At 42.7% G+C, this 25,307-nt stretch overlaps 3 protein-coding genes across 5 annotated transcripts in view; all 3 read right to left on the bottom strand.

Moving 5' to 3' along the window:
- LOC106610040 (oocyte zinc finger protein XlCOF7.1-like) overlaps positions 1-25,307 on the bottom strand; it is a 268,532-nt gene that overhangs the window by 23,922 nt on the left and 219,303 nt on the right. The gene's annotated exons all lie outside the window — the stretch shown is intronic.
- On the bottom strand, positions 1,026-12,022 carry LOC106610037 (oocyte zinc finger protein XlCOF7.1). Its single transcript, XM_014209154.2, has 5 exons — positions 11,740-12,022; positions 11,187-11,323; positions 4,182-4,346; positions 3,721-3,832; positions 1,026-3,452 (listed from the first exon to the last, which is right to left on the bottom strand). Exons 1-5 carry the CDS (start codon positions 12,020-12,022, stop codon positions 2,557-2,559), a joined length of 1,593 nt encoding a protein of 530 aa, XP_014064629.2. The 3' UTR covers positions 1,026-2,556.
- LOC123744267 (zinc finger protein 354C-like) lies at positions 17,327-20,140 on the bottom strand. The gene is made up of 3 exons (XM_045723187.1): positions 19,622-20,140; positions 19,104-19,234; positions 17,327-18,896 (listed from the first exon to the last, which is right to left on the bottom strand). Exons 1-3 carry the CDS (start codon positions 19,911-19,913, stop codon positions 17,748-17,750), a joined length of 1,572 nt encoding a protein of 523 aa, XP_045579143.1. The 5' UTR covers positions 19,914-20,140; the 3' UTR covers positions 17,327-17,747.

The raw sequence follows: 25,307 nt of genomic DNA, 5'->3' as shown, positions 1-25,307 counted from the left end.
TGAGAGGTGTTGGATTTGCGCCAGACATAGCGTTTTCCTTGATGGCCAAAAAGCTACATTTTAGTCTCATCTGACCCGAGTACCTACTTCCATATGTTTGGGGAGTCTCCCACATGCCTTTTGGCAAACACCAAACATGTTTGCTTATTTTTTTCTTTAAGCAATGGCTTTTTTCTGGCCAGTCTTCCGTAAAGCCCAGCTCTGTGGAGTGTACGGCTTAAAGTGGTCCTATGGACAGATACTCCAATCTCCGCTCTGGAGCTTTGCAGCTCCTTCAGGGTTATCTTTGGTCTCTTTGTTGCCTCTCTGATTAATGCCCTCCTTGCCTGGTCTGTGAGTTTTGGTGGGCGGCCCTATCTTGGCAGGTTTGTTGTGGTGCCATATTCTTTCCATTTTTTAACAATGGATTTAATGGTGCTCCGTGGATGTTCAAAGTTTCTGATATTTTTTCATAACCCAACCCTGATCTGTACTTCTTCACAACTTTGTCCCTGACCTGTTTGGAGAGCTCCTTGGTCTTCATAGTGCCAATTGCTTGGTGGTGTTGCAGACTCTGGGGACTTTCAGAACAGATGTGTATATATACACTGAGATCATGTGACAGATCATGTGACCCTTAGATTGCACACAGGTGGACTTTATTTAACTAATTATGTGACCAGTGAAGGTAATTGGTTGCACCAGATCTTATTTAGGGGCTTCATAGCAAAAGGAGTGAATACATATGCATGCACCACTTCTCCGTTTTAGCATTTTTTCGAATTTTTTGAAAGAAGTTATTTAATTCATTTCACTTCACCAATTTGGAGCATTTTGTGTATGTCCATTACATGAAATCCAAATAAAAATCCATTTAAATTTCAGGTTGTAAAGCAACAAAATAGGAAAAACACCAAGGGGGACGAATACTTTTGCAAGGCACTGTAAATTATCTATTTAATCCTGTAACACAACAACATGTGGAAAAAGTCAAGGGGTGTGAACTGAATACTTTCTGAAGGTACTGTAGGTATACTGAGAAGACACGGGGGGGGGGGGGTTAGGTAGGACAGAGTCAATGATAGGCTATAGGCATCCTTGAAGAGGTGTGTTTTTAGGATGTTTTTGAATGAGATGACTGCATCTGCATGTTGTATGTTTGGGGGGAGTGCATTCCAGAGCCTGGGGCAGAGCAGTTGAAGGTTCAGGCAACCATGATGGAGAGGCGGCAGGTAGCCTAGCGCTTAAGAGAATTGGGCCAGTTACAGCATATGTCGCTGGTTCCAACCCTTGAGCAGACTAGATTAAAAATCTGTCAATGTGCCCATGAGCGAGGCGCTTAACCCGGATTGCTCCAGTATCGCCGTCAATGGCTGATCCCTGCCCGTGACATTCTTCCAGGGTGTCTGAGGGCTTTGGGATATTTAAAAAACACATTTCCATTTCACACTGGCTAACCACTAATACATGCAGTGAAACAGGACAAATATAAGCACCCCCTATTCGACCTGTGAATGGGGGGGTGACATGGAAAGAGGAGGAGCAGAGGGGGCATGTGCTGGGTGAAGGTCAGAGAGGTGGGTGGGTGCCAGGTTGTGGGGGGCTTTGTAGATGAGGAGGAGTGCCTTAAAGTTAATACGGGATTGCACAGGGATCCAGTGTAGATTGATGAGGATTAGTATAATGTGATCGGTTGATCTGGGTGAGGATTCTGGCAGCATAGTTCTGGACCAGTTGAAGTCTGTTGGTGAGTTTGGGAGGGAGAGTGTTGCAATAGTCCAAACGGGAAGTGACGAGGGCATGGATGAGGGTTTCGGTCCAAAGTGACCACAAGGCTTTTGACTTGTGTTGACAGAGGGACCGTAAAAACTATCTATGGTGATGCTGAGGTTGTACTGTGCATGGTAAGTAGGTGTTGGTGAATGTCATGGATTTTCAGGAACTTGTTGCACTGTTTGGGGGAAGAGTCTGCAGGGAAGTTGTCAGGATGCTAAAGTAGGCAGTTCGCTGTGGAGAAAAGGACTTTTGGGTCGTTTTTACCAGAGTTGATGAGGTCAGAGTAGTAAGATGTTCTTGCATCTGAGAGGGTGTTCTTCTATTTTAACAGGTGATCTGTGTATGCTTGAGGAATGAACTACTAGACCAGTCCTCTTGCAGATGTCCACTGGCTTTTAACTGCCGTAGCTTGGGGGTGTACCAGGGAGCAGTGTGGGTGAAGGAGACTGAGCAGGTTTTGAGGGGAGCGAGGGTATCCAGGGAAAAAGGCAGTCATTGCAGTTAGTGATGAGGGGACTGGGAATAAGGACTGGTGTATGTATTAATAAGGCTCATGAGATCAGTGGGGTTTATGTCATCATACTCATTCTTTCCTCAGTTCACCTCATCCAGTTCCCTAATACATCCAAAACCAACAGAATTAACTACAAACAAACAAACTAGTACTACTACATGTCACTACACTATACATGGGCTGTGTGCATTTTCTGCTGGTGTATCCTGAGGTAGCTCCTCTCGGAGAACCTCTTCCTGCAGTGAGTACAGGCAAACATTCTCCCGTATGGACCTTAAGATGCATCTTCAGATGGTACTGGTGGGAGAACCTCTTCTCACACTGGGGCAGCTGTAGGATTTCTCCCCTGTGTGGACCCTCTGGTGCCTCTTCAGGTGGTGCTGGTGGGAGAACCGCTTCTCACACTGGGGGCAGCTGTAGGTTTTCTCCCCTGTGTGGACCCTCTGGTGCCTCTTCAGGTTGAACGAGCGGGAGAAACTGGCATGGCACAGGTGGCAGCCGAACGATTTCTCCCCCATGTGCATCCTCTGGTCGAGCTGCACCTGTTTGGGGAAATTGAAGGCTTTCCCACAGAACGAATACGAGAAGCGCTTCTCCTTGTCACCGGATCTACTGACAGCGTCACTACTACTGTCATTTGTCAATGGGCTTGTGTAGCCATTTAGTGTTGAGGCACTGGCATCGTCTGAGTTCTGGTTTAACATTAGGAGAGTGTGAGGAGGATGAAAGCCAGGGAGTGTCTGTGTTGTCACAGGGTCCACGTTCCAGTTGATAGATGCTATAGAAGGCAGGCTGAAGGCAGCACCTGTTAGGGGGTTAACCTGAGGTGCCATCAGTCTCTCTGAATCACAACTATAGGAGCAGGAAGGAGCATCACTAGCAGAGTCTGTATCTGTTCTCTCCTGCCGAATAGAGACACCTCCCCGTCTCTGCAGACCAAATCTACGCCTCACCCTAGTCTCAGCCAGTCTGTTGTCATGGAGACTAAGTTCACACGTGGTTTTGTGTTCGACTGTCTGTTTCTGGTTGTGGTTAACAGTGTTGTTCCCCAGCCCAGAGTTGAGGACGCTGTCCCATCCACTGACCTCCACTATGTTGTCCCGCGGGGCCTTAGCTGCATCCGTCTGGGTCTGTGAATCCAAGATGGTCGCCCAGTCTCCTCTGTCATCCTCCAGCCAACCACCTGCAGAAACAGGTTAGAAAATAAACATGACAGAGAACTCTACATATGGAGATTTTTTTGTCAATTATCTGGTCAAGTTCATACATTATAATGTGTTTTTGTATGTAAACATAAGTTGAATTGATTTCATTTTATGAATGAAGACAAAATCATAGCCAGGTGCATCACTATTCACATTGAAGATCTATTACTGTATGAAGGCTATATGTATTACTATTCACATTGAAGATCTATTACTGTATGTAGGCTATATGTATTTCTCCCTAACCTTGCTCCCCCATCTTTACTCCACTCAGCAAATCAATGCTCTCTGGTTCGTCTTCTATTGTCTCCTCTTTGACTAGCAGCAGATCAGGCTTCCCATCCTCCATGTCTACTGACTGTAAGAGATACAGATTGAGAGGATGTTGGATCAAGAATGAGGGGTTGCTATGAGTACTATGCAAACATGTTAGTTGATTTGATTACTTGAAACGCTTTAATGGTTTGATAATTCAAAGACATGGTCCCACACTTAAGACAAAATGAATCAAGACTGGGCCCGTATCCTCAAAGCATCTAAGAGTAAGAGTGCTGATCTAGGATAAGGTCCCCACCTGTCTATATAGTTTTATTCATTAAGATCTAAAAGGCAAAACTGATCCTAGATCAGCACTTCTGCTCTGAGAGGCTTTGTGGATACGGGCCCTGACCTAATACCATTCAGACAGTAGTTTACAGTGGACTCACCTCAGTGTGACTGTGTGTGGTCCTGTGCTGCTCAGCTGGTTCCTCTGTGGGTTCAGGAGGAGGTGTAGTCTGGTTGTCCTCCATGACCATGGTCCCCTCAGGGTTCCCCAGACCCTTCTCACACCCCTCATCCTTCACCGGCAGCACCTCTGGACACTCCTCCTCCTGGAAGAGACAGGTGATACAGATTACACAGACATACACTCCCTCAGGTACATACACACAGATAAACACACGTTAAAACATGGAGTCTTTACCCATCCCCACTACGTTTGAGTCCTATACTGTATTTACAGAATGATTTCATTGTTGTTAAACCCATCATGGTGGACATACAGTAAATATGGTGTGGGTATATAGTCAGCTATGATAAGTAAAATATCAGACAGGCCTGACTAAACTATTTTGACGTGTACAGTAGGTGTTTGTTTGTGGGTATGCGTAGGTATATTTAAGTGTATATGCAGAATAGGGTGAGATCAAGTTTTAAATACACCATATGAAAACCACACATGCACATGTCTCAACAAACAATGTGCATGAACTTGATAAACTGCAGGGGGTGTGGTATATGGAGGGGGTGGTATATGACCAATATACTACGGCTAAGGGCTGTTCTTATCCACGACACAACGCGGAATGCTAGGACACAGCCCTTAGCCGTGGTATATTGGCCATTTATCACAAACCCCCGAGGTGCCTTATTGCTATTATAAACTGGTTACCAACGTCATTAGAACAGTAAAGATAAATGTTTCGTCATACCAATGGTATACCATGACTTTCAGCCAATCAGCATTCAGGGCTCGAACCACCCAGTTTATAATAGGCTATACGAAGTGCATGGCCTGCCCTGGCCTACCCTGCTCTTGCTGATGTAAACATGTTTGTGCTGTCTAACTAATGGCTGTGCTGTGTATGGTGGCACTTTGGGAGGCAAGTCAAAGGCTTCTTCAGATGTTTTATTTGTCCAAAAAATGCAATATACTGTACATGTGGAGGGTGGACCAAGTGCAATAGTAGGAGTTGACTGTACTGATAGTGACACCGTTGTCTGTTGTGATAGTTAACTGTGGAGCGGACCGTACTGATAAATGCATAGATCTGAATAACTTGACACAACAGATGATAAATTAAAATAATGCTGTTGAACCACCAAATCTGAAACAAACTGTATGAGGGTGGCAGGGATGTTGGGGAGGATCAGAAAGTTAAGAATCACTCCATTTAAAAAAAATGTTTTTTATAAAATACATTTTTGGATTATCATGCTATTTCAATGGCAATACATTATGTTATGCAGCATAATGAAACATTTGACTTCCAATTTTGGGAGGAAGTTGCCAAAACTTTGCAATGGCGAATTGGAAAACCCATTGTCACCAAACGTAGTGTCAAATGGTAGGAATATGTGTTACAATAATAGAGGTAATATTTATACATTCTATTGCTGGTGACAACAAGGTGAAATTAAACAAAATGGTACAAACAGAGAATGTATATGAGGCTCAGCTACAAAACCTATTGCCTGTAGAGAGTTTAAATGAGGGAATGTCAACTGCTCAGAGAAGACTGCCAACTTCATATGCAAAATGGACACACTTTTGAGGATAAAGATGCATCCAAGAGTGTCAGCGGTGCGTACTATCACTTAGAGACAGAAAGTTGTGGTAGAGATTTATCAGATGAGGAAATCATATAGTGGAGGGCACCAATATCTATAATTGTATATAATATCAGGTACCATCAATACCATTTGATACCGATTTGAGCAAGGCATTTCATGATATTGGTTTATTTTTCCTTTTAACCTACACTATTCTCTAAAAAAGAGTGACTGTTCCTGCATGAACACTGCCTAGCATACTTTAAAAAATGAACAATAAAACAAAAACAGGTTGCTTAGCCTACTTAATTGTCTGCTGATGGACCGTCAATTGTGGATGGGCTTCCCATTGTATTCAATCTGGTTAGGTAGGTTTATACCACCAGAACACACCTGGCCACATGGGCAATCCACAGGCAGTTGTCTGAACAATCACAGTTTAAGTATTTTCTACGAACCAATATCAATATCGGGGGGGAATTATATTTTGGGGTTCCCATCACTAATTCAGTGGATTTATTCTGAGGGATTGTAACGAATGAATGTATCATAAAGTGTCTTACATTCATTGTCTCTGCCAAAACATTTTATGAAATGGGGGACTGAAATGAATGAATGTGTCCTAGGGTGTGTTTGACCATGAATTTTAACTGACACATTTTATAAAATTGGTGACTGTGTACCTAGAGCCTGGTTAATGTTAATTACATTTAAATTGTAAATTAATTAGTTTTTTGTTTATTTTGTTGTGCTGATATTTTAGTGTGTATATAGGTTTGTACTCCCAACCCCATGTTTACCTCTGCACATAGAATAGTTTCTTTCTCTATAAGCCAATATGTAATGTATAGGCCTACAGTGTATTGCATTGGGACCAATGGAGTGCGTGGAGTAAAAAGTGTTGCTGTGCATATAGACCTCAGTCCCCCATTGAATAACTCCTTATATAGATTGTTTTAAAATCCACATTTAATGTCACCTGAATATGCACAAATATGAAACACTGTTAATGTTTAGACAATTCATTACATGAATAAATACAGGTTGACACTTATGTGGGGGACTTTTTATTTTGAAAAATGGTGAAATTCCGTGACCCGGAAGTACTCAGCAGTCTTATGGCTTGGGCGGTAGAAGCTGTTAAGGAGCCTTTTGGTCCTAGACTTGGCGCTCCGGTACCGCTTGCCGTACGGTAGCAGAGAAAACAGTCTGACCTGGGTGACTGGAGTCTCTGACAATTTTATGGGCTTTCTTCTGGCACCGCCTATTATATAGGTCCTGGACTGCAGGAAGCTTGGCCCCAGCGATGTACAGTTCGTTGGGGATGTGGACACCAAGGAACTTGAAACTCTCGACCCGCACCACTACAGCCCCGTTGATGTTAATGGGGGCCTGTTCGGCCCGTCTTTTCCTGTAGTCCACGATCAGCTCCTTTGTCTTGGTCACATTGAGGTTGATGTCCTGGCACCACACTGCCAGTTCTCTGACCTCCTCCCTATAGGCTGTCTCTTCCTTGTCGGTGATCAGGCCTACCACTGTTGTGTCGTCAGCAAACTTAATGGTGGTGTTGGAGTTGTTTGGCCACGCAGTCGTGGGTGAACAGGGAGTACAGGAGGGGACAAAACACCCCTGAGGGGCCCCAGTGTTGAGGATCAGGTGGCAGACGTGTTGTTGCAGAGGGAGGTGTTTAGTCCCAGGGTGATGAGCTTCATGGGCACTGGTGTTGAATGCTGAGCTGTAGTCAATTAACAGCATTCTCACATAGGTGTTCCTTTTGTCCAGGTGGGAAAGGGCAGTGTGGAGTGCAATTGAGATTGCGTCATCTGTGGATCTGTTGGGGCGGTATGAGAATTGGAGTGGGTCTAGGGTATCCGGGAGGATGCTGTTGATGTGAGCCATGACCAGCGTTTCAAAGCACTTCATGGCTACCGACGTGAGTGCTACGGGGCAGTAATCATTTAGCCAGGTTACTTTTGCTTCCTTGGGCACAGGGACTATGGTGGTCTATTTGAAACATGTAGCTATTACAGACTCGGTCAGGGAGAGGTTAAAAATGTCAGTGAAGACACTTGCCAGTTGGTCCGCGCATGCTTGGAGTACACATCCTGGTAATCCATTTGGCCCCCCGCGGCTTTGTGAATGTTGACCTGTTTAAAGGTCTTGCTCACATCAGCTACCGAGAGCTTACCTCAAAGCGAGCATAAAAGGCATTTAGCTTGTCTGGTAGGCTTGCGTAACTGGGCAGCTCGCGTCTGGGTTTCCCTTTGTAGTCCGTAATAGTTTGCAAGCCCTGCCACATCCGACGAGCGTCAGATCCGGTGTAGTAGGATTCAATCTTAATCCTGTATTGATGCTTTGCTTGTTTGATGGGTCATCTGAGGGCATAGCGGGATTTCTTATAAGCGTCCGGATTAGTGTCCCGCTCCTTGAAAGTGGCAGCTCTATCTTTTAGCTCGATGTGGATGTTGCCTGTAATCCATGACTTCTGGTTGGGATATGTACGTACGGTCACCCAGGGGACAATGCACTTATTGATGAAGCCGATGACTCAGGTGGTGGTGGTACTGTATACTCCTCAATGCCATTGGATGAATCCCAGAACAAATTCCAGTCTGTGCTAGCAAAACAGTGCTGTAGCGTAGCATCCGCGTCATCTGACCCCTTTGAGCAAGTCACGGGTACTTCCTGCTTTAGTTTTTGCTTGTAAGCAAGAATCAGGAGGATAGAATTATGGTCAGATTTGCCAAATGGAGGGCGAGGGAGTTTTTTTATGCATCTCTGTGTGTGGAGTAAAGGTGGTCTATTGTTTTTTTTCCCTCTGGTTGCACGTGACATGCTGGTAAAAATGTGGTAAAACGGATTTAAGTTTGCCTGCATTAAAGTCCCCGGCCACTAGGAGCACCATTTCTTATTTGCTTATGGCCTTATAGAGTTGGTTGAGTGCGGTCTTAGTGCCAGCATCGGTCTGTGGTGGTAAATAGATGGCTACGAATAATATAGATGAGAACTCTCTTGGTAGATAGTGTGGTCTACAGCTTATCATAGGGTACTCTACCTCAGGCGAGCAATACCTCGAGACTTCTTTAATATTACACATTGCGCACCAGCTGTTATTGACAAAGACACACACCCAAGCCTTCGTCTTACCAGACGTAGCTTCTCTGTTCTGCCGGTGCATGGAAAATCCCGTCAGCTCTGTTATCTGTGACGTCGTTCAGCCACGACTCGGTGAAACTTAAGATATTGCAGTTCTTAATGTCCCATTGGTAGGGTAATCGTAGGTCATCAATTTTATTTTCCAATGATTGCATGTTAGCAAGTAGAATGGATGGCAGTTTACTCGCTCGCCTACGGATTCTCAGAAGGCAGCCTGATCTGCGTTCTCTTTTCCTCCGTCTTTTCTTCACGCAAATGACTGGGATTTGGGCCAGTTCCCAGGAGAGCAGTATGTCCTTCTCATTGGACTCGTTAAAGGAAAAAGCTTCTTCCAGTTCGTGGTGAGTAATCGCTGTTCTGATGTCCAGACGTTATTTTTGGTCATAAGAGATGGTACCAGCAACATTATGTACAAAATAAGTTAAACAACACAAAAAAACTAACAAAATAGCACAATTGGTCAGGAGCATGTAAAACGTCAGCCATCCTCTTTGGCGCCGTCTTAACAAGCTCCCCTATGGCAGATAAATTAGGATGTACATGTAAGCAAATGAATAGCTATGCGTAGCCTTTCTGAAATAAATGGGCCAAACTTGATGTACTGTAACTTTTTAATGTTACACTACAGTGCCTTGCAAAAGTATTCACCCCCTTGGTGTTTTTCCTATTTTGTTTCATTACAACCCAACCTGTAATTTAAATGGATTTTTATTTGGATTTCATGTAATGGACATACACAAAATATTCCAAATTGGTGAAGTGAAATGAAAAAAAAACTTGTTTTCAAAAAATTTAAAAAAATTACAAAAAAACGGAAAAGTGGTGCGTACATATGTATTCACCCCCTTTGCTATGAAGCCCCTAAATAAGATCTGGTGCAACCAATTACCTTCACTAGTCACATAATTAGTTAAATAAAGTCCACGTGTGCAATCTAAGGGCCACATGATCTGTCACATGATCTCAGTATATATACACCTGTTCTGAAAGGCCCCAGAGTCTGCAACACCACCAAGCAAGGGGCACCACCAAGAAAGCGGCACTATGAAGAACAAGGAGCTCTCCAAATAGGTCAGGGACAAAGTTGTGGAGAAGTACAGATCAGGGTTGGGTTATGAAAAAATATCAGAAACTTTGAACATCCCACGGAGCACCATTAAATCCATTATTAAAAAATGTAAAGAATATGGCACCACAACAAACCTGCCAAGAGAGGGCCGCCCACCAAAACTCACAGACCAGGCAAGGAGGGCATTAATCAGAGAGGCAACATAGAGACCAAAGATAACCCTGAAGAAGCTGCAAAGCTCCACAACGGAGATAGGAGTATCTGTCCATAGGACCACTTTAAGCCGTACACTCCACATAGCTGGGCTTTATGGAAGCGTGGCCAGAAAAAAAGCCATTGCTTAAAGAAAAATACAATATGTTCGCCAAAAGGCATGTGGGAGACTCCCCAAACATATGGAAGAAGGTACTCTAGTCAGATGAGACAAAAATGTAGCTTTTTGGCCATCAAGGAAAACGCTATGTCTGGCGCAAACCCAACACCTCTCATCACCCCGAGAACCCATCCCGACAGTGAAGCGTGGTGGCAGCATCATGCTGTGGGGATGTTTTTCCATCGGCAGGGACTGGGAAACTGGTCAGAATTGAAGGAATGATGGATGGCACTAAATACAGGGAAATTCTTGAGGGAAACCTGTTTCTGTCTTCCAGAGATTTAAGACTGGGACGGAGGTTCACCTTCCAGCAGGACAATGACCCTAAGCATACTGCTAAAGCAACACTCAAGTGGTTAAAGGGAAACATTTAAATGTCTTGGAATGGCCTAGTCAAAGCCCAGACCTCAATCCAATTGAGAATCTGTGGTATGACTTAAAGATTGCTGTACACCAGCGGAACCCATCCAACTTGAAGGAGCTGGAGCAGTTTTGCCTTGAAGAATGGGCAAAAATCCCAGTGGCTAGATGTGCCAAGCTTTCAAGACATACCCCAAAAGACTTGCAACTGTAATTACTGCAAAAGGTGGCTCTACAAAGTATTGACTTTGGGGGGGTGAATAGTTATGCATGCTCAAGTTAAGTTTTTTTGTATTATTTCACAAAATATGTTGCATCTTGTGTAAATCAAATGATACAAACCCCCCCAAAAATCTATTTTAACTCCAGGTTGTAAGGCAACAAAATATGAAAAATGCCAAGGGGGGTGAATACTTTCGCAAGCCACTGTATGACACCAACCTCAATCACGATAACATGCTGGGTTGAGGTTCCACTCCCCTCATCAACAGCTACGGGTTGGTCATCTCTCCACGTGTTGTGTCCTGATGGCTTCGCAAAGCTCTCACTGGAGACCACACCAGTGAGATGTCCTTCACCTGAGAAAATTATTGGGGGAAAAGGGGTGCTTAAGTTAGGTACTGTCAATACTCAACACTATATTGTACACTATTGACATTGTCTACAATTGGCAAGGATAAGGTTACACTTCTCATAACTTCTTGATATACTATTTAGTGATTGATTGTTCCATGCATCACATTCTTTTTGAGTATGATAATTCAACATTCAGTTTATCAATAATCTACTTAGAATATGATCTTGTCTTTGTGCAATAATCATTTGTTCTTAATTGGTCTGCCTAGTAAAACAAAGGTAAAATAAAGTTGTGCAAGATGGGGTTAGTATTGCATACTATCCAAAAACTGTCCATGACCCAATTCTGGACAACACATACGCAGAGTAGAACGGGGCGATAGGCCCCGCAGCATCCGCCTTCTAAAAAAAATGTTACCTCTTGCCATTCCTCTGTATCCGTCGAGGATCTTAACACCACTGGGACGACTGGCGAGGGCGCGCTCTCGGATTGTCCTCTCTGCGCGCTCCCGTGCCACCTTCAGTTCCATTAGCTGTAGTTTCCTCCGCAATGCCCTGTTTTCTTTCTGGCTTTGAGTTATTTCCAAACGAAACACTGCATAGTCGTCGTCTACGAGTTTACAAATATCTGCCACGGCTGAATTCGCTAACACCTCCATGATGGAGGCTATTTGAGTGTGGAAAACCATACAGTTAGCCATTGTTACTTTTAGCTAACGTTAGCAACTAGCTAGCTAGCGTTACCTAAATAACGTCTATCAACCAAGTCCTGTCTTCAACGCGAATTAAATACAACATTGGGTAAGTATGTGATGCTGTGCAGTTAAATTAGTCATATTTTTAGTTCCATCGTGTTAATAAACGTCTAAATAACAACAATAAAAACGCTGACGTGGAAGTTGTTCTTTGTCATTGTTTACTTCCGTTTACACTCTTCTTCTTGTGCGTTTCCAGCAGACTAGACGCTGTATTGCTGCCTTTATCAGGTCAGAGTGCGAATTACACATTTAAATACACTACATTACCAAAAGTATGTGAACACCTGGTCGTCAAACACTCGTTCCAAAACCTTGGGCATTAATATGGAGTTGGTCCCCCATTGCAGCAATAACAGCCCCCACTCTTCTGGGAAAGCTATCCACTAGATGTTGTAACATTGCTGCGTGGAATTTCTTCCATTCAGCCACAAGTGCATTAGTGAAGTCAGGCACTGATGTTGGGCGATTTGGACTCCAATTCATCCCAAAGGTGTTCAATGGGGTTGAGATCAGGGCTCTGGGCAGGCCAGTCAAGTTCTTCCACACCGATCTCGACGAACCATTTCTGTATCGACCTCGCTTTGTGCATGGGGACATTGTCATGCTGAAACAGGAAAGGGCTTTCCGCAAACTGTTGCCACAAAGTTGGAAGCACAGAATTGTCTAGAATGTCATTGTATGCTAAAGCGTTAAGATTTCCCTTCACTGGAACTAAGGGGCCTAGCCCGAACCATGAAAAACAGCCCCAGACCATTATTCCATCTCCACCAAATTTTCCAGTTGGCACTATGCGTTGGGGCAGGTAGCGTTCTCTTGGCATCCGCCAAACCCAGATTCGTCCGTCGGATTGCCAGATGGTGAATCGTGATTCATCACTCCAGAGAACGCATTTCCAACACTCCAGAGTCCAATGGCAGCGAGCTTTTCACCACTCCAGCCGATGCTTGGCATTGCGTATGGTGATCTTAGGCTTGTGTGCGGCTGCTCGGCCATGGTAACCCATTTCATGAAGCTCTCGACGAACAGCTCTAGGTGCTGACGTTGCTTCCAGAGGAAGTTTGGAACTCGGTAGTGAATGTTGCAACCGAGGACAGACGATTTTTACTTGCTACGCGTTTCAGCACTCGGCGCTCCCGTTTTTGTGAGCTTGTGTGGCCTACCACTTCGCAGCAGAGCCATTGTGGCTCCTAGAAGTTTCCACTTGACAATAATAGCACTTACAGTTGCCTGGGGCAGCTCTAGCAGGGAAGAAATTTTGCAAACTGACTTGTTGGAAAGGTGGCATCCTATGACTGTGTCACGTTGAAAGTCAGTGAGGCCCTCCTACTACCAATGCTTGTCTATGGAGATTGCGTAGCTGTGTGCTCGATTTTATACACCTGTCAGCAACGGGTTTGGCTGAAATAGCCGAATCCATTAATTTGAAGGGGTGTCAACATACTTTTGTATACATAGTGTATGTAAAAGATTTAAAGTGGGGACTCTTGCCTTGCAAGCCTCACTAATAAACCATCATTAATACTGTAGAAGCAGTGTTGTGCTAATAATATAAAAATTTGCAAATATTACACTTGTCTTTCATCTTTTGTTATTCACAGCCGATAGATACTGTACCTATGAACATTTTGTCTGGTGGTGCTGGGGCTACCTTGCCAATCATGTCAGACATAGCCTATCAAGGAAGGTAAGATGTCTGTATGATACTAGGACACTATCAAATAATGACATGTAGCTAGCTATTAACAAAACATAGCTACTTACCAACAACACAGCAGTCTCGGGTTTGACGGTTGACAGCCCAAGTAGAAGCTAGTTGGATGTAAATCCAGATGGCGCCAACAGACATGGCAGCTCTGCTTCTAGCTCCGAAGCAACTTTGCAGTATTTTTTTGGTGTGTGTTATTTCTTACATTATTAGCCCAGAATCTTTTTTTGTGTTATTACATACAGCCATAAATAACTTTTGGATATCAGAGCTGCGGTAAATCACCAGCATCCCGAATTGGATCCTTTGTTCGTACCCCCCAGGGCAATTTAACAGTGGCTGCTCAAAGACGCACCGGTGGAGAAGAGGTATTCAGAATTGACTTCTAGTGCACACCATCCATTGCTTCCTGGGTATATTACTCGCTCATGTTCAGTCTCTGGACAATAAAGTAGACAAGCTCAGGGCGAGGATCTCCTTCCAGAGAGACATCAGGGACTGTATCATACTCTGTATCACGGAATCATGGCTCTCTAGGGATATACTGTCCCTGTCCATACAGCCAGCATGGTTCTCAGTTCATCACGCAGACAGGAATAAAGAACTCTCCGAGAAGAAGAAAGGTGGTGGTGTATGTTTAATGATGAACTACTCATGGTGTGATTGTGATAACATACAGTAACACAAGTCATTTTGTTCACCCGACCTAGAATACCTCACAATCAAATGCAAACTGCATTACCTCCCAAGAGAATTCTTGTGATTTTTCGGTTATAGTCACAGCTGTGTATATTTCCCCCTCAAGCCGAAACCACAACGGCCCTCACTTTATGCAAACTTTAAACCACATATCCTGAGGCCTCATTTGTTGTAGCTGGGGATTTTAACAAAGCACATTTGAGGAAAACGCTACCGAAGTTCTATCAATACATTGACTGTAGTAGTCGCTTAGGAAAAACACTAGACCACTGCTACTTGCCTTTTTGACATGCCTATGTTAAGGAATCGTTGAGAGTATTGCAACAACTAACTAGCAAGGGATGATTTTTTTTCAAGAATCAAGCACAAACTGGAATCATAGTTATCATTTCCATCTGAGATATATGATCGACAGTCTCGACTAAAAAGTAACAAGGCGGTTCTCATCGTAGAGCTTGAACATCGTCAGCGACACTAGCTAGTAGCGTATTAATAACTTTATTTTTCAGATCACGACTCCATTTTGCTCCTCCCTTCCTATAGGCAGAAACTCAAACAGGAAGTACCTGGTCTATTCAACGCTGGTCTGACCAATCGGAATCCATGCGTCAAGATTGTTTTGATCACACGGACTGGGATATGTTCCGGGTGACTGAATTCCTAAGGAATCGATAGGGGACGTTCCCACTGTGACTATTAAAACCTACCCCAACCAGAAACCGTGGATAGATGGCAGCATTCACGCCAAACTGAAAGCACGAATCACCACATTTAACCATGGCAAGGTTACTGGGAATATGGTTGAATACAAACAGTGTAGTTATTCCCTCCATAAGGCAATCAAACGGGTAAAACGTCAGTACAGAGACAAAGTTGAGTCGCAATTCAACGGCTCAGACACGAGACATATGTGACAGGGTCTACAGACAATAACGGACTACAAAGGGAAAACTAGCCACGTCACGGATACCGACGTCTTGCTCCCGGACAATCTAAACACCTTCTTCGCCTGCTTTGAGGATAACACAGTGCCACCGACACGGCCCGCTCCCAAGGACTGTGGGCTCTCGTTCTCCGTGGCCGAGGTGAGTAAGACTAAGCGTGTTAACCCTCGCAAGCCTGCCGGGCCAGACGGCATCCCTAGCCGCGTCCTCAGAGCATGCGCAGACCAGCTAGCTGGAGTGTTTTAAGGACATATTCAATCTCTCCCTATCCCAGTCTGCTACCCCCACTTACTTCAAGATGTCCACCATTGTTGCCGTACCCAAGAAAGCATAAGGAACTGAACTAAATGAGTATCGCCCCATAGCACTTCTGTCATTTTGAAGTGCCCGCTACCATCCAGAAGGCGAGTTCAGTACAGGTACATCAAAGCTGGGACCTAGAGACTGGAAAAACAGCTTCTATCTCAAGACCATCAGACTGTTAAATAGCCATCAATAGCCGGCTACCACCCGGTTACTCAACCCTGCACCTTAGAGTTTGCTGCCCTATGTACATAATCATGGAATCACTGGCCACGTTAATAATGGAACACGAGTGAATTTAATGTTTACATACCGCTTTCCTCATCTCCATATGTACATACTGTATCATATTCTACTGTATTTTAGTCAATGCCACTCCAACATTGCTCGTCCTAATATTTATATATTTTCTTAATTCCATTCTTTTACTTTTAGATTTGTGTATTGTTAGATACTACTGCACTGTTGGAGCTAGGAACAAGCATTTCGCTACACCCGCAATAATAACTGCTAAATATGTTTGTGACCAATACAATTTTATTTGAAATCTATATCCTGGCCATCTGCCCAAGGTTGTTGAACAACTTTTATGGAAGCCCATTTTCACTCCTATTTGCAGAGCGAAATGTGCGTGCGCTGCACCCATATGCAGACTTAACAACAAATGTCCAAATGGTTGGGGGCGGACCACAGTTGGGGGCGTGTTGTCTCTGGGCAATTAGGCATCATTGGCGAAAGTAAAAAATCCATACCCAACTCTCCAACAAGTTGTGACTAGCTCACTCACTAAACTCTGTTTTGGACAAGACTGACTTCACACTTTGTAGTCAATTTTGACACTATAATTAATGTTTGACTCGTATTGATGCGACATGGGCAATTTAAAACCGGAGATGTTGGTTCTAAGGGGTAGTTGACCTTGAACAAATCACATACTCTGTAACATGGACTAACTTGGTGAAATAATAGGGGTTGACATGATTTTTAAATAATTCCACCTTCCGCTGTTCCCAATTCATACAACATCTGCAAGTTCCGAGTCAAGTAAAGCACATATTCAACTACAAAGACCAGGGAGCTTATATAAAGCCTCACAAAGAAGGGCAGTGATTGGTAGATTGGTAACAATAACAAATCAGACATCAAATATCTATTTAAGCATGCTGAAGTTAATTTCCTTACAAAAAAAGATTTCAGTTTTGAAACTACAGTAAAAGTGCAATAACTGCAGTTGACTGGTATTTTGGACACAGTAATTACAGAATTACTGTTAATTATAAGTTATACTGCACTCTAACTGCAGTTACCTTGCAAAAATGATGGAAGTAAAAAAAATATATATTTTGGATGCCGTATTTGCAGGATACTGCAGTTATACTGCACTCTGACTGCAATCTTTTTTTCGTAAGGGTTAAGCTGTGGATGATGTATTAAACCACTCAGACACATAAAAGATGCAGTCGTCATTCGTAAATTGTTCAGGGATGTTCCCATTAGGCCATTGGTGATTTTAATGAGTAGATCATTGACTAAAAATGACAATTCAATCCATCTTAGGGGGGGGGGGGGGGGGTGAATAAAATTCTTAAGGAAAAGTCCCATTATATGTTTATTAAACATAAACAAGTTTTAAATACACCATATGAAAACCACACGTCACAACAAAAAATATGCATGAACTTGATACTGCATTCATCTTCTCAAAAGTGTTTAGGGAAAAATATTAAGTAGTTGAATGGAAGTAATGAAATAGGCATTTATGAACATTATATATCCTCCACAGTAGAAACACAATATGTAACAGACTTTTTAGACTTATAATATGCCTTATATATCACACAATGTCTGCATGCAATATTCTACCCAGGAATATTCAACACTGAAATCTGTTACTCTTGTTATTCCAAATGCATCTGTGGATCTTTTATGATGGCAACAATGAAACTTCATCTTTGTCTTTAATGCAGGGTTTGATCTAAACGTCAGAAGTTATCGAGTGGAATGTTTACTTTCTATGTTATAGAGTTGAATGGTGTTTTTGCTGGTGTGTCCTGAGGTAGCTCCTCTCTGAGAACCTTTTCCCGCAGTGTGTACAAGCGAATGGCCTTTCTCCAGTGTGGACCTTCAGGTGCATCTTCAGCTGGTCCTGGCGGGAGAACCTCTTCTCACACTGGGGACAGCTGTAGGGTTTCTCCCCTGTGTGGACCCTCTGGTGCCTCTTCAGGTGGTGCTGGTGGGAGAACCTCTTCTCACACTGGGTACAGCTGAAGGATTTCTCCCCTGTGTGGACCCTCTGGTGACTCTCCACCTTCTGGAGGCAGCTAAAGCCTTTGTGACAGAACTTGCAGAGGAACCGTTTCTCTTTTGTATTGCCTGATGTTGCTCCCCCTCTCTGAGCCTGGGCTCTAGCCCTGTCGTTGGAGTTCAATACCTGATCAAAAAGAACGCGGCTGTGTAAATCGGAAGGCCCCATTGACGTGGACACTGGGTCGCGATCCCTGAACGCGTGTAAAGGGGAGTGGGTTGCGACATTTGGATTTGTCTCTAAGCTTTCCCTGTAGTCTAAGAAGTCACTGGTGTTGCCCTGCGAGTGTCCTAAGTGAGTTTCGTTTGCATTCCATGTCAGAGGAGTGTCGTCCTCCACTTTCACAATCATGTCATCTAAGACTATAACCTCCCCTTTCTTATCTAGGGACTCTTCAGAGTATACACTACTACTGTACCGGTTCCAGTCCCCTCTCATTGGATTAGTCTGTGTATCTAAGTCCACAGATATATCACTAGGTATCATCCCGGTCTCTGTAGCGTATGAACATGACGGATCATTGCCAGTCTGTAACGCGTCACCTGTGTCCTGATGTGATAGAACCGTCCTCGGGCTCGGGTTACCGTAAAGTAAATACTCTGAGCGGGGAGCAGGAGGACAGCCCAGTCGCCCCAGCCCCGTTAAAGTCTCGGTGTCTGTCTCTGACTTGAGTACGGCGTTCGGCATTCCACTGACCTCCGTGATGCTGCGTCGGGTCCTGGGTTGCACTGGGGCAGTAGTGGGGTCATCCGTGGCTACAGGGGGTGCTCCAGTCTGGATGTCTCTGCTATGCTGTGGGTCCACCTCTCCTTCAGACCTCTCCAGCTTGACCTCAGGACCATCAGCCTCTGTATCTGCAGACTGATAAGGAGAGAGGGGGTTATTACCAGTACATGAGTAGAATTTGATAAATATGTTGTAAGGAAGTCTAACAAGCTCCCCTATGGCAGATAAATTATGATGTACATGTAAGCAAGTGAATAGCTGAGGGAAGCCTTTCTGAAATAAATGGGCCACATCTGATGTACAAAGTAACTGTAATTTGTAATGCAACACTATGACACTAACCTCTATCATGATAACATGCTGGGTTGAGGTTCCACTCCCCTCATCAACAGTGATTGGTTGGTCATCTCTCCATGTATTGTGTCCTGCTGGCTTCACAGAGATCCTGTGGCCTCCAGTGAGATGTCCTTCACCTGAGAGAGTGATTGGGGATAAAGAGGAGGTTATGTTTGCTACTGTCAATGCTCAACGCTATATTGAACACTATTGACAGTTTGGAGACTGTCTATAATTGGCGAGGATGTAAGGAAACACTTCTCATAACTTCTTGATATACTATTTATTGATCTCTGTATTATGTTCCATGCATCACAATGTTTTCATTGAGTAAATAATAGGAAATGCAGTTAATCAAGAATATGGTTAGAATATGATATTGTGTCTTTGCGAAATTAAGTAATCAGGAGAATTATTGCATACTAGCCAAAAAACGGACCATGACCCAATTAACACATCTGAACACATGTGCAGAGGAGAACGTGGTGACAGGCGCTGAGCTATTTATTTTCTGCTAAATGTACCTCTTGCCATTCCTCTGTATCGGTCCAGAATATTGACACTACTCGTAGTCGTACTCCCTGGGACGACGCGCCCTCGCGTCATTGTCCTCTCTGCGCGCTCCCGTGCCACCTTCAGTTCCAGTTGCTGTAGTTTCCTCCGTAATGCCCCGTTTTCTTTCTGTCTTTGAGTTATTTCCAAACGAAACACTGCATATTCGTCGTCTACGAGTTTACAGATATCTGCCACAGCTGCATTCGCTAGCACCTCCATGATGGAGGCTATTTGAGTGTGAAAAACCATACAGTTAGCCATTATTAGCTAACGTTAACAGCTAGCTAGCGTTCCTTATATAAAACCTATAATTTAAGTCTTGTTTCCAACGCGAATAAAACACTACCTTGGGTATGAATGTGATGCTGTGCCGTTAAATGAGTCATATGTTGAGTTCTAGGGTGTTAATAAACGTCTAAATACAACAATAAAACGCTAACTTTGAAAATATTGTTCACTTCCGTTTACTACTTTTTTTTGGTTTGGTTTTCCGACAGACTACGTCTTCAGTCAATTTAATTCCGGTTGGCATCCAATATTAACGTTGCATTACCGCCATCAACTGGACTGGAGTATAAATGGGAAAAGGAAAAACCTTGCCAACTAACCCAACATTCATTAAAAACCCACCCCTCATTCCATTATGTTGACCCTATCTGATCATCCACCATTCCAACAGCCTGGGAGGACAGAACACTACCATTCAACACACCATGTAACTCTTCCGTAGTAATTTCTCATAATCCCAAGCACTTCTCTGCAGCCGCCACCACAACACCTATTTTCTGTGATTTACATTCCATTCCTGCGGTACAGTTGATAACCCTGGCAATGAACGCTAAAAAACCAACCTTATTGAAGCATGTTTCGTTTGTAGGCCTATCGTTCTGTACTGGCAAAAGTCTACTACTCAACGGGATCCTTGACCCATCTTCACTGCCTCAGCATACGACACCTTCTGACTAGATGCTTTGTTGTGTATCGCTGCCCTTCGCAGGTCAGAGTGTGAATCGCACATTTTGTTCACAGAAAAGTGGAATAGGAAAAAAGAAACTGCACCTTCATCTAACCCTTCATATACACCACTATCCCCAATAAACCCACCACTCCTTCCCACTACTTTGGCCCTAACAAATACTAACCCAGGCCGTTGGCCTGGGAGGATGGAACCCTTTCTCTCAAAATTCCCTGTAGTTCTTTTGCACTAAAATCTCTGACACCCAAAAACTTCCCTGCTGCTGCTACTAACGAAATGTATCTTCTGGGATTTCCATTCCATCCGTGCGGTACAATTAATAACCATAGTAATAAACACCAAGAAGCCAACCTTACTAAAGCACAAACTATTCGAGTCACTCTGTACTGGCCTACTACTCACATTGATCCTTCCAGGCTCACTCACCCATAGCCCTCCATCTTCTACTTTCCTCGCTGCTCTCACCCTGGCAACCTCACCCTGTCTCACTCGCACAGGACATTTCTGATCCCCAGCAACATGAGCACCCCCACAATTGACACACACAGCTTTTCGCACCAAAACTACACACTCTTTTGTCCCACTGTAGGGGGTTTGGAACAAAAGCTCTCACCGGATAACTTCCATATCCTAACATTACTTTATCAGGTAATAACTCTGTATCAAAACTCAAAAGTACCGACAGGGTCACGTCAGTCTTGCATTCTCCACCGGGTCTGTGTCACACCAAACGGTGCACCCCTTTACAGTGAAGAGAAATGATCTTATTGGTTGGGATCATAGCTCAAAGGGTGTGGTCGTTCCATTTGATTTCAATAACTTTTTGATTTGACGCCAACTTTCTATACATAATTGCACATTGTAGAAGTGGTCAAGAAAGTGACTTTTTGGGCCTGATTGACAAAACATTTAGGAGATAGAGGTGCTTAAAGTTGATCCATTTTGCACCATTAGACATCCCCCGCCTGGGCACAGACGTCAGTTCAACATATCGTTTTAACCTGAATTAAATGTGAAATCAACAAAAAATGTAACTGGATTTAGGTTAAATGTTGGGTGAAAAACAGTTTGCGTTTTTAGGTAATTGATGTTAAAGGATAAAAAAGTTAATAATTTGTTTGACTTTAAACATTTTTTATTACAAAATAGTTTGTCAACCCTGTTTGTAAGCTTTTAAATTCTATCAAACTCAACTGTTATCTTTTCCAGTGATGAAGACATAGATGTCTCATGGTATGGTGGGGTATGCAAAATGGGTCAACTTTGAGCACCTTTATCTCCTAAATGTTTTGGAATTCAGGTCCAAAAAGTTGCTTTCTGACCACTTCTACCATGGGGAAATATGTATAAAGGGGTGTGGTCAAAAGTGATTAAAATCAGATGGAACGACCCTAGAATGACTATTCCATCTACATTACCTCAGTAAATATTCAACTCTCCTTGTTTTAGCCTAGGTTTACTGTTTCTCTAAAAACATTTACTCAAGCCTGTTTCAAATGACAAGTTAACAAAGGGTAATAAGGGGTATGTGGTTAATTACCTTCACCCCAAGACACATGATAGTTATAATATGTCAGCTGAAGAATGGTTCCCAGATATCCCCTGTGTAAAACTCAAACCACACTGCTTTCTCCCCATTGTGGACACTCCTATGTCTGGTAAGGTTACTCAGGAAAGAGAAGCTCTTGTAACATACTTTGCACTTGAAGGGCCTCTCCTTGGTATGAACAGTCTGGTGCTTGGTCACATTGTTCCCTGCTCTGTTCATGGATACTGTGGTGTTTGAATCATAGGAACAGGACGGTCTATCAGCCCCAGGCCCTGCTCCATCCCTGCACTGAGACTGTAAAGACAAGGGTCTGGGCTGCAGACTGGAACCCTGACTGGATCCTCTGTCTCTCTGATGACCACCGGGACTGAGGTTGTTCAGTCCACCTGTCCACTGGTTGTGTTCTGTGTGGTGGAGTCTCTGTCCCTCATAGTTCGTTCCTGGTTCTGATTTGGGAAGGAGGAGCAACAGCTCCTGATCCAGGGTCCCGATCCGGGGCCAGGATTTGTGACCAGCCATCTCAAACATTCTACTCTCTCCTCTCACCAGCAACAGCAATATCAGCAGGTCCTCATGGACCGCAGACTATAAACACAAATTGATCAGAAGAGCATAAAGCTTTATATAAGATACTTTTGCTGTAAACACAGAAACATGAAATTATATTATAAAATGTTAACCACAGTCAAGTCCATCTCTAACACTGTGATTCAAGTACCTAACAATATGGAGCCATTGGAGTTTATTGTAAACAATTTCCATATGTGTTGATTCAAGAATTAAATATTATGTTTTGGTTCAACTGAGATAAGGTCAGTCAGCACTAGGTTTGCAAACCTACCGGTAGTTAACCAAAGTTTCTGGAATCTTCAGTAATTTTGGTAATTAACAGAATCTATGGCAATCTTCAGTCGTTTCTACTTTAATAACTAAAAACATTTGTTCATATATATTGTTCATTTATTATATCTGTGTCCATATCGTCCATGAGTTTCTAGTAGATAGACCATATGGTTCAAGAGAAAATAGTCAATTTAATGAAAAAGTTATCGAATCAACAATGGCGTTATTTTCAATTCACTCTGCAACTATTGACTGGGTTCACAACTGACACCAGTTTGACAACAAATACACGTTGACATTATAAAATAAATAAGCATGTCAAATATATATATATATATATATATAATATTTCATGCTGTAACCCTCATGTTAAACACCAATGGTATTCACTAAGGCCTGATTCTGACTCGAGGTGAACCTGTGTAAATGGAATGTTATTCCCTTGTTATGCACTTTTCTCTCTATGCGTATCCTGATCTTGAATTTAAGCAAGAGAGTAGCATGCTATTCACCTGCTATTCGTTTAGTGTGTAGAACTAAGAAATGAAGGTGTGACGGGGGTGTGTCTACAGATAAGGTGTATTCTGACTTTGACTTAATTCCCCTCATAATTCCACCACCTTTACATGCGAGGAAACCATGAATAAGGTCGCCGCGAACCTACCGGTTCCAAGTGGAAAAATCATCTACTTTTTACAATAGAATTAACAGCATTCTCCATGCACTGTAATTTCTAAATGGATAAGAGCTATTGATAAGAGCTCGGTAAATGAGTAATCCGTTTGGAGAAGGGGATTGTAAATACACATAGCAATTGTTTTAAATTATTTTTCCTAATGATCCCTGGAGATGAATGTGAAACCAGTCATATGGAAGCAAACTGAAAATCATATCAACATGACATGTATTGCAGCACTTTTTCCACTGTGAAAAAGGCTATAAATAGCTATGCTGTTATTCAGAATTTGAATTGTGTGCCCTCATAATTTGATGTATGCCTTTAGAATGTTTGAATTATAGCCTATACCCGGGCTTTTCTCCGTTTGATTTTCCAATTTGTATCATGTTAAAAATGTGCCACTATCGGGAGTAAATCAGTAATACCCACATACATTTATAACTGTCACTTGTGTTAGTTTTCTACAATTTGTAGCCTACATTTTGCATCATTCTATTCCCTTTACCTTTCTTTCCTCTGTCACAACCTTGTAAATTGTTCCTGGGGGTCACTAGGATTAGTGGATCATATTAGGCTAATGTTGTGCAATAATTTGGGACATGTAGACTATCTTAATCATTATGGAACTCAGACCACAAGTAGCAGGTTAAACCTGGAGCATTGTCATATAGTTCCATGATTAGTGAGAATTAGGGTTGATTTATAGGACTATTGTTCAACCCCTATTGTACACTTTTTCCCCTTTCAAATATTTCATGTTGAACTTGAATATGACAACTTTCAGGATGAATCAAAACACACTATTTATTATTCATCAATATATTTAGTGCATAAAAGCTCTCCAAACTTTTATTTTTAATGATTCATACATACTTTCCTAACCCCAAAATGTTACTAAATAATCTACACAGAGTATTTTTTTTACATCTACCAGCTGTTGTTGAAATGGAGATGAATATGCATATATTTAGATATATTTATTTATTTATTTATTTGATCCTGATTTTCTGAATCCATTCTTTCAATGTGGACAAAATTTGAATTAAAGGTACACCGTATTTAAAGGGATGGCTTATTAAGATAAATGTACTGACAACCCTATTAAATGAAAACTTAATGTGAAAATGTGTTTGCCAGCAAATGGGAGGGTTTTCAGCAGTTGAATTAAAAAAAAAGCAAAGCTGCACAAGGTAAGTCTGAATACCAACTACTGAGAAGTGCATGGGAAAGGCATGTGTAAGAAAAGCGTAATTTCCTGAGTCAAAATTGGGCCTTATGTTGGTTTTTATTTAGGATAATGTTTTACAGCTTTGTCATTCTATTTGAAAATCATCTTATCTAATTATTTCATATATTAGGGCACACAGAGGGCCAGAAATGATTACAGACACCTGTAATAATCTGAAGTACCCCAAAAGGCCACTAGATGTCTTATGATAGATTACATCAAATCCTAGAAAGACACCAAAATTCTGGTAGTTTCCAGTAATATACCTTCCCTAGTCAGCACAGAGTCAATTTAGTCTTTTAATTAAAACAAAATGGTCATACACTAACTTTACAGTACAGTACTTTTATTGCACAAAACAATACATGTGAGAAGTTAAA

This window comes from Salmo salar, chromosome ssa08, assembly GCF_905237065.1.
Source record: "Salmo salar chromosome ssa08, Ssal_v3.1, whole genome shotgun sequence".
NCBI classification, from domain to species: Eukaryota; Metazoa; Chordata; class Actinopteri; order Salmoniformes; family Salmonidae; genus Salmo; species Salmo salar.
This window is presented reverse-complemented; position numbering and strand designations above follow the sequence as displayed.

Coding starts and splice junctions, on each gene's coding strand:
- LOC106610037 (XM_014209154.2), bottom strand. CDS start 12,022: ATGGCTAACTGTATGGTTTTCCACACTCAAATAGCCTCCATCATGGAG. Junction 4,347..11,186: donor AGCATGTTATCGTGATTGAG/GTTGGTGTCATA, acceptor TGTCTCTTCCAG/GAGGAGGAGTGTCCAGAGGT. Junction 3,833..4,181: donor CCACACACAGTCACACTGAG/GTGAGTCCACTG, acceptor TATCTCTTACAG/TCAGTAGACATGGAGGATGG.
- LOC123744267 (XM_045723187.1), bottom strand. CDS start 19,913: ATGGCTAACTGTATGGTTTTTCACACTCAAATAGCCTCCATCATGGAG. Junction 19,235..19,621: donor ATACAGAGGAATGGCAAGAG/GTACATTTAGCA, acceptor TCACTCTCTCAG/GTGAAGGACATCTCACTGGA. Junction 18,897..19,103: donor AGCATGTTATCATGATAGAG/GTTAGTGTCATA, acceptor TCTCCTTATCAG/TCTGCAGATACAGAGGCTGA.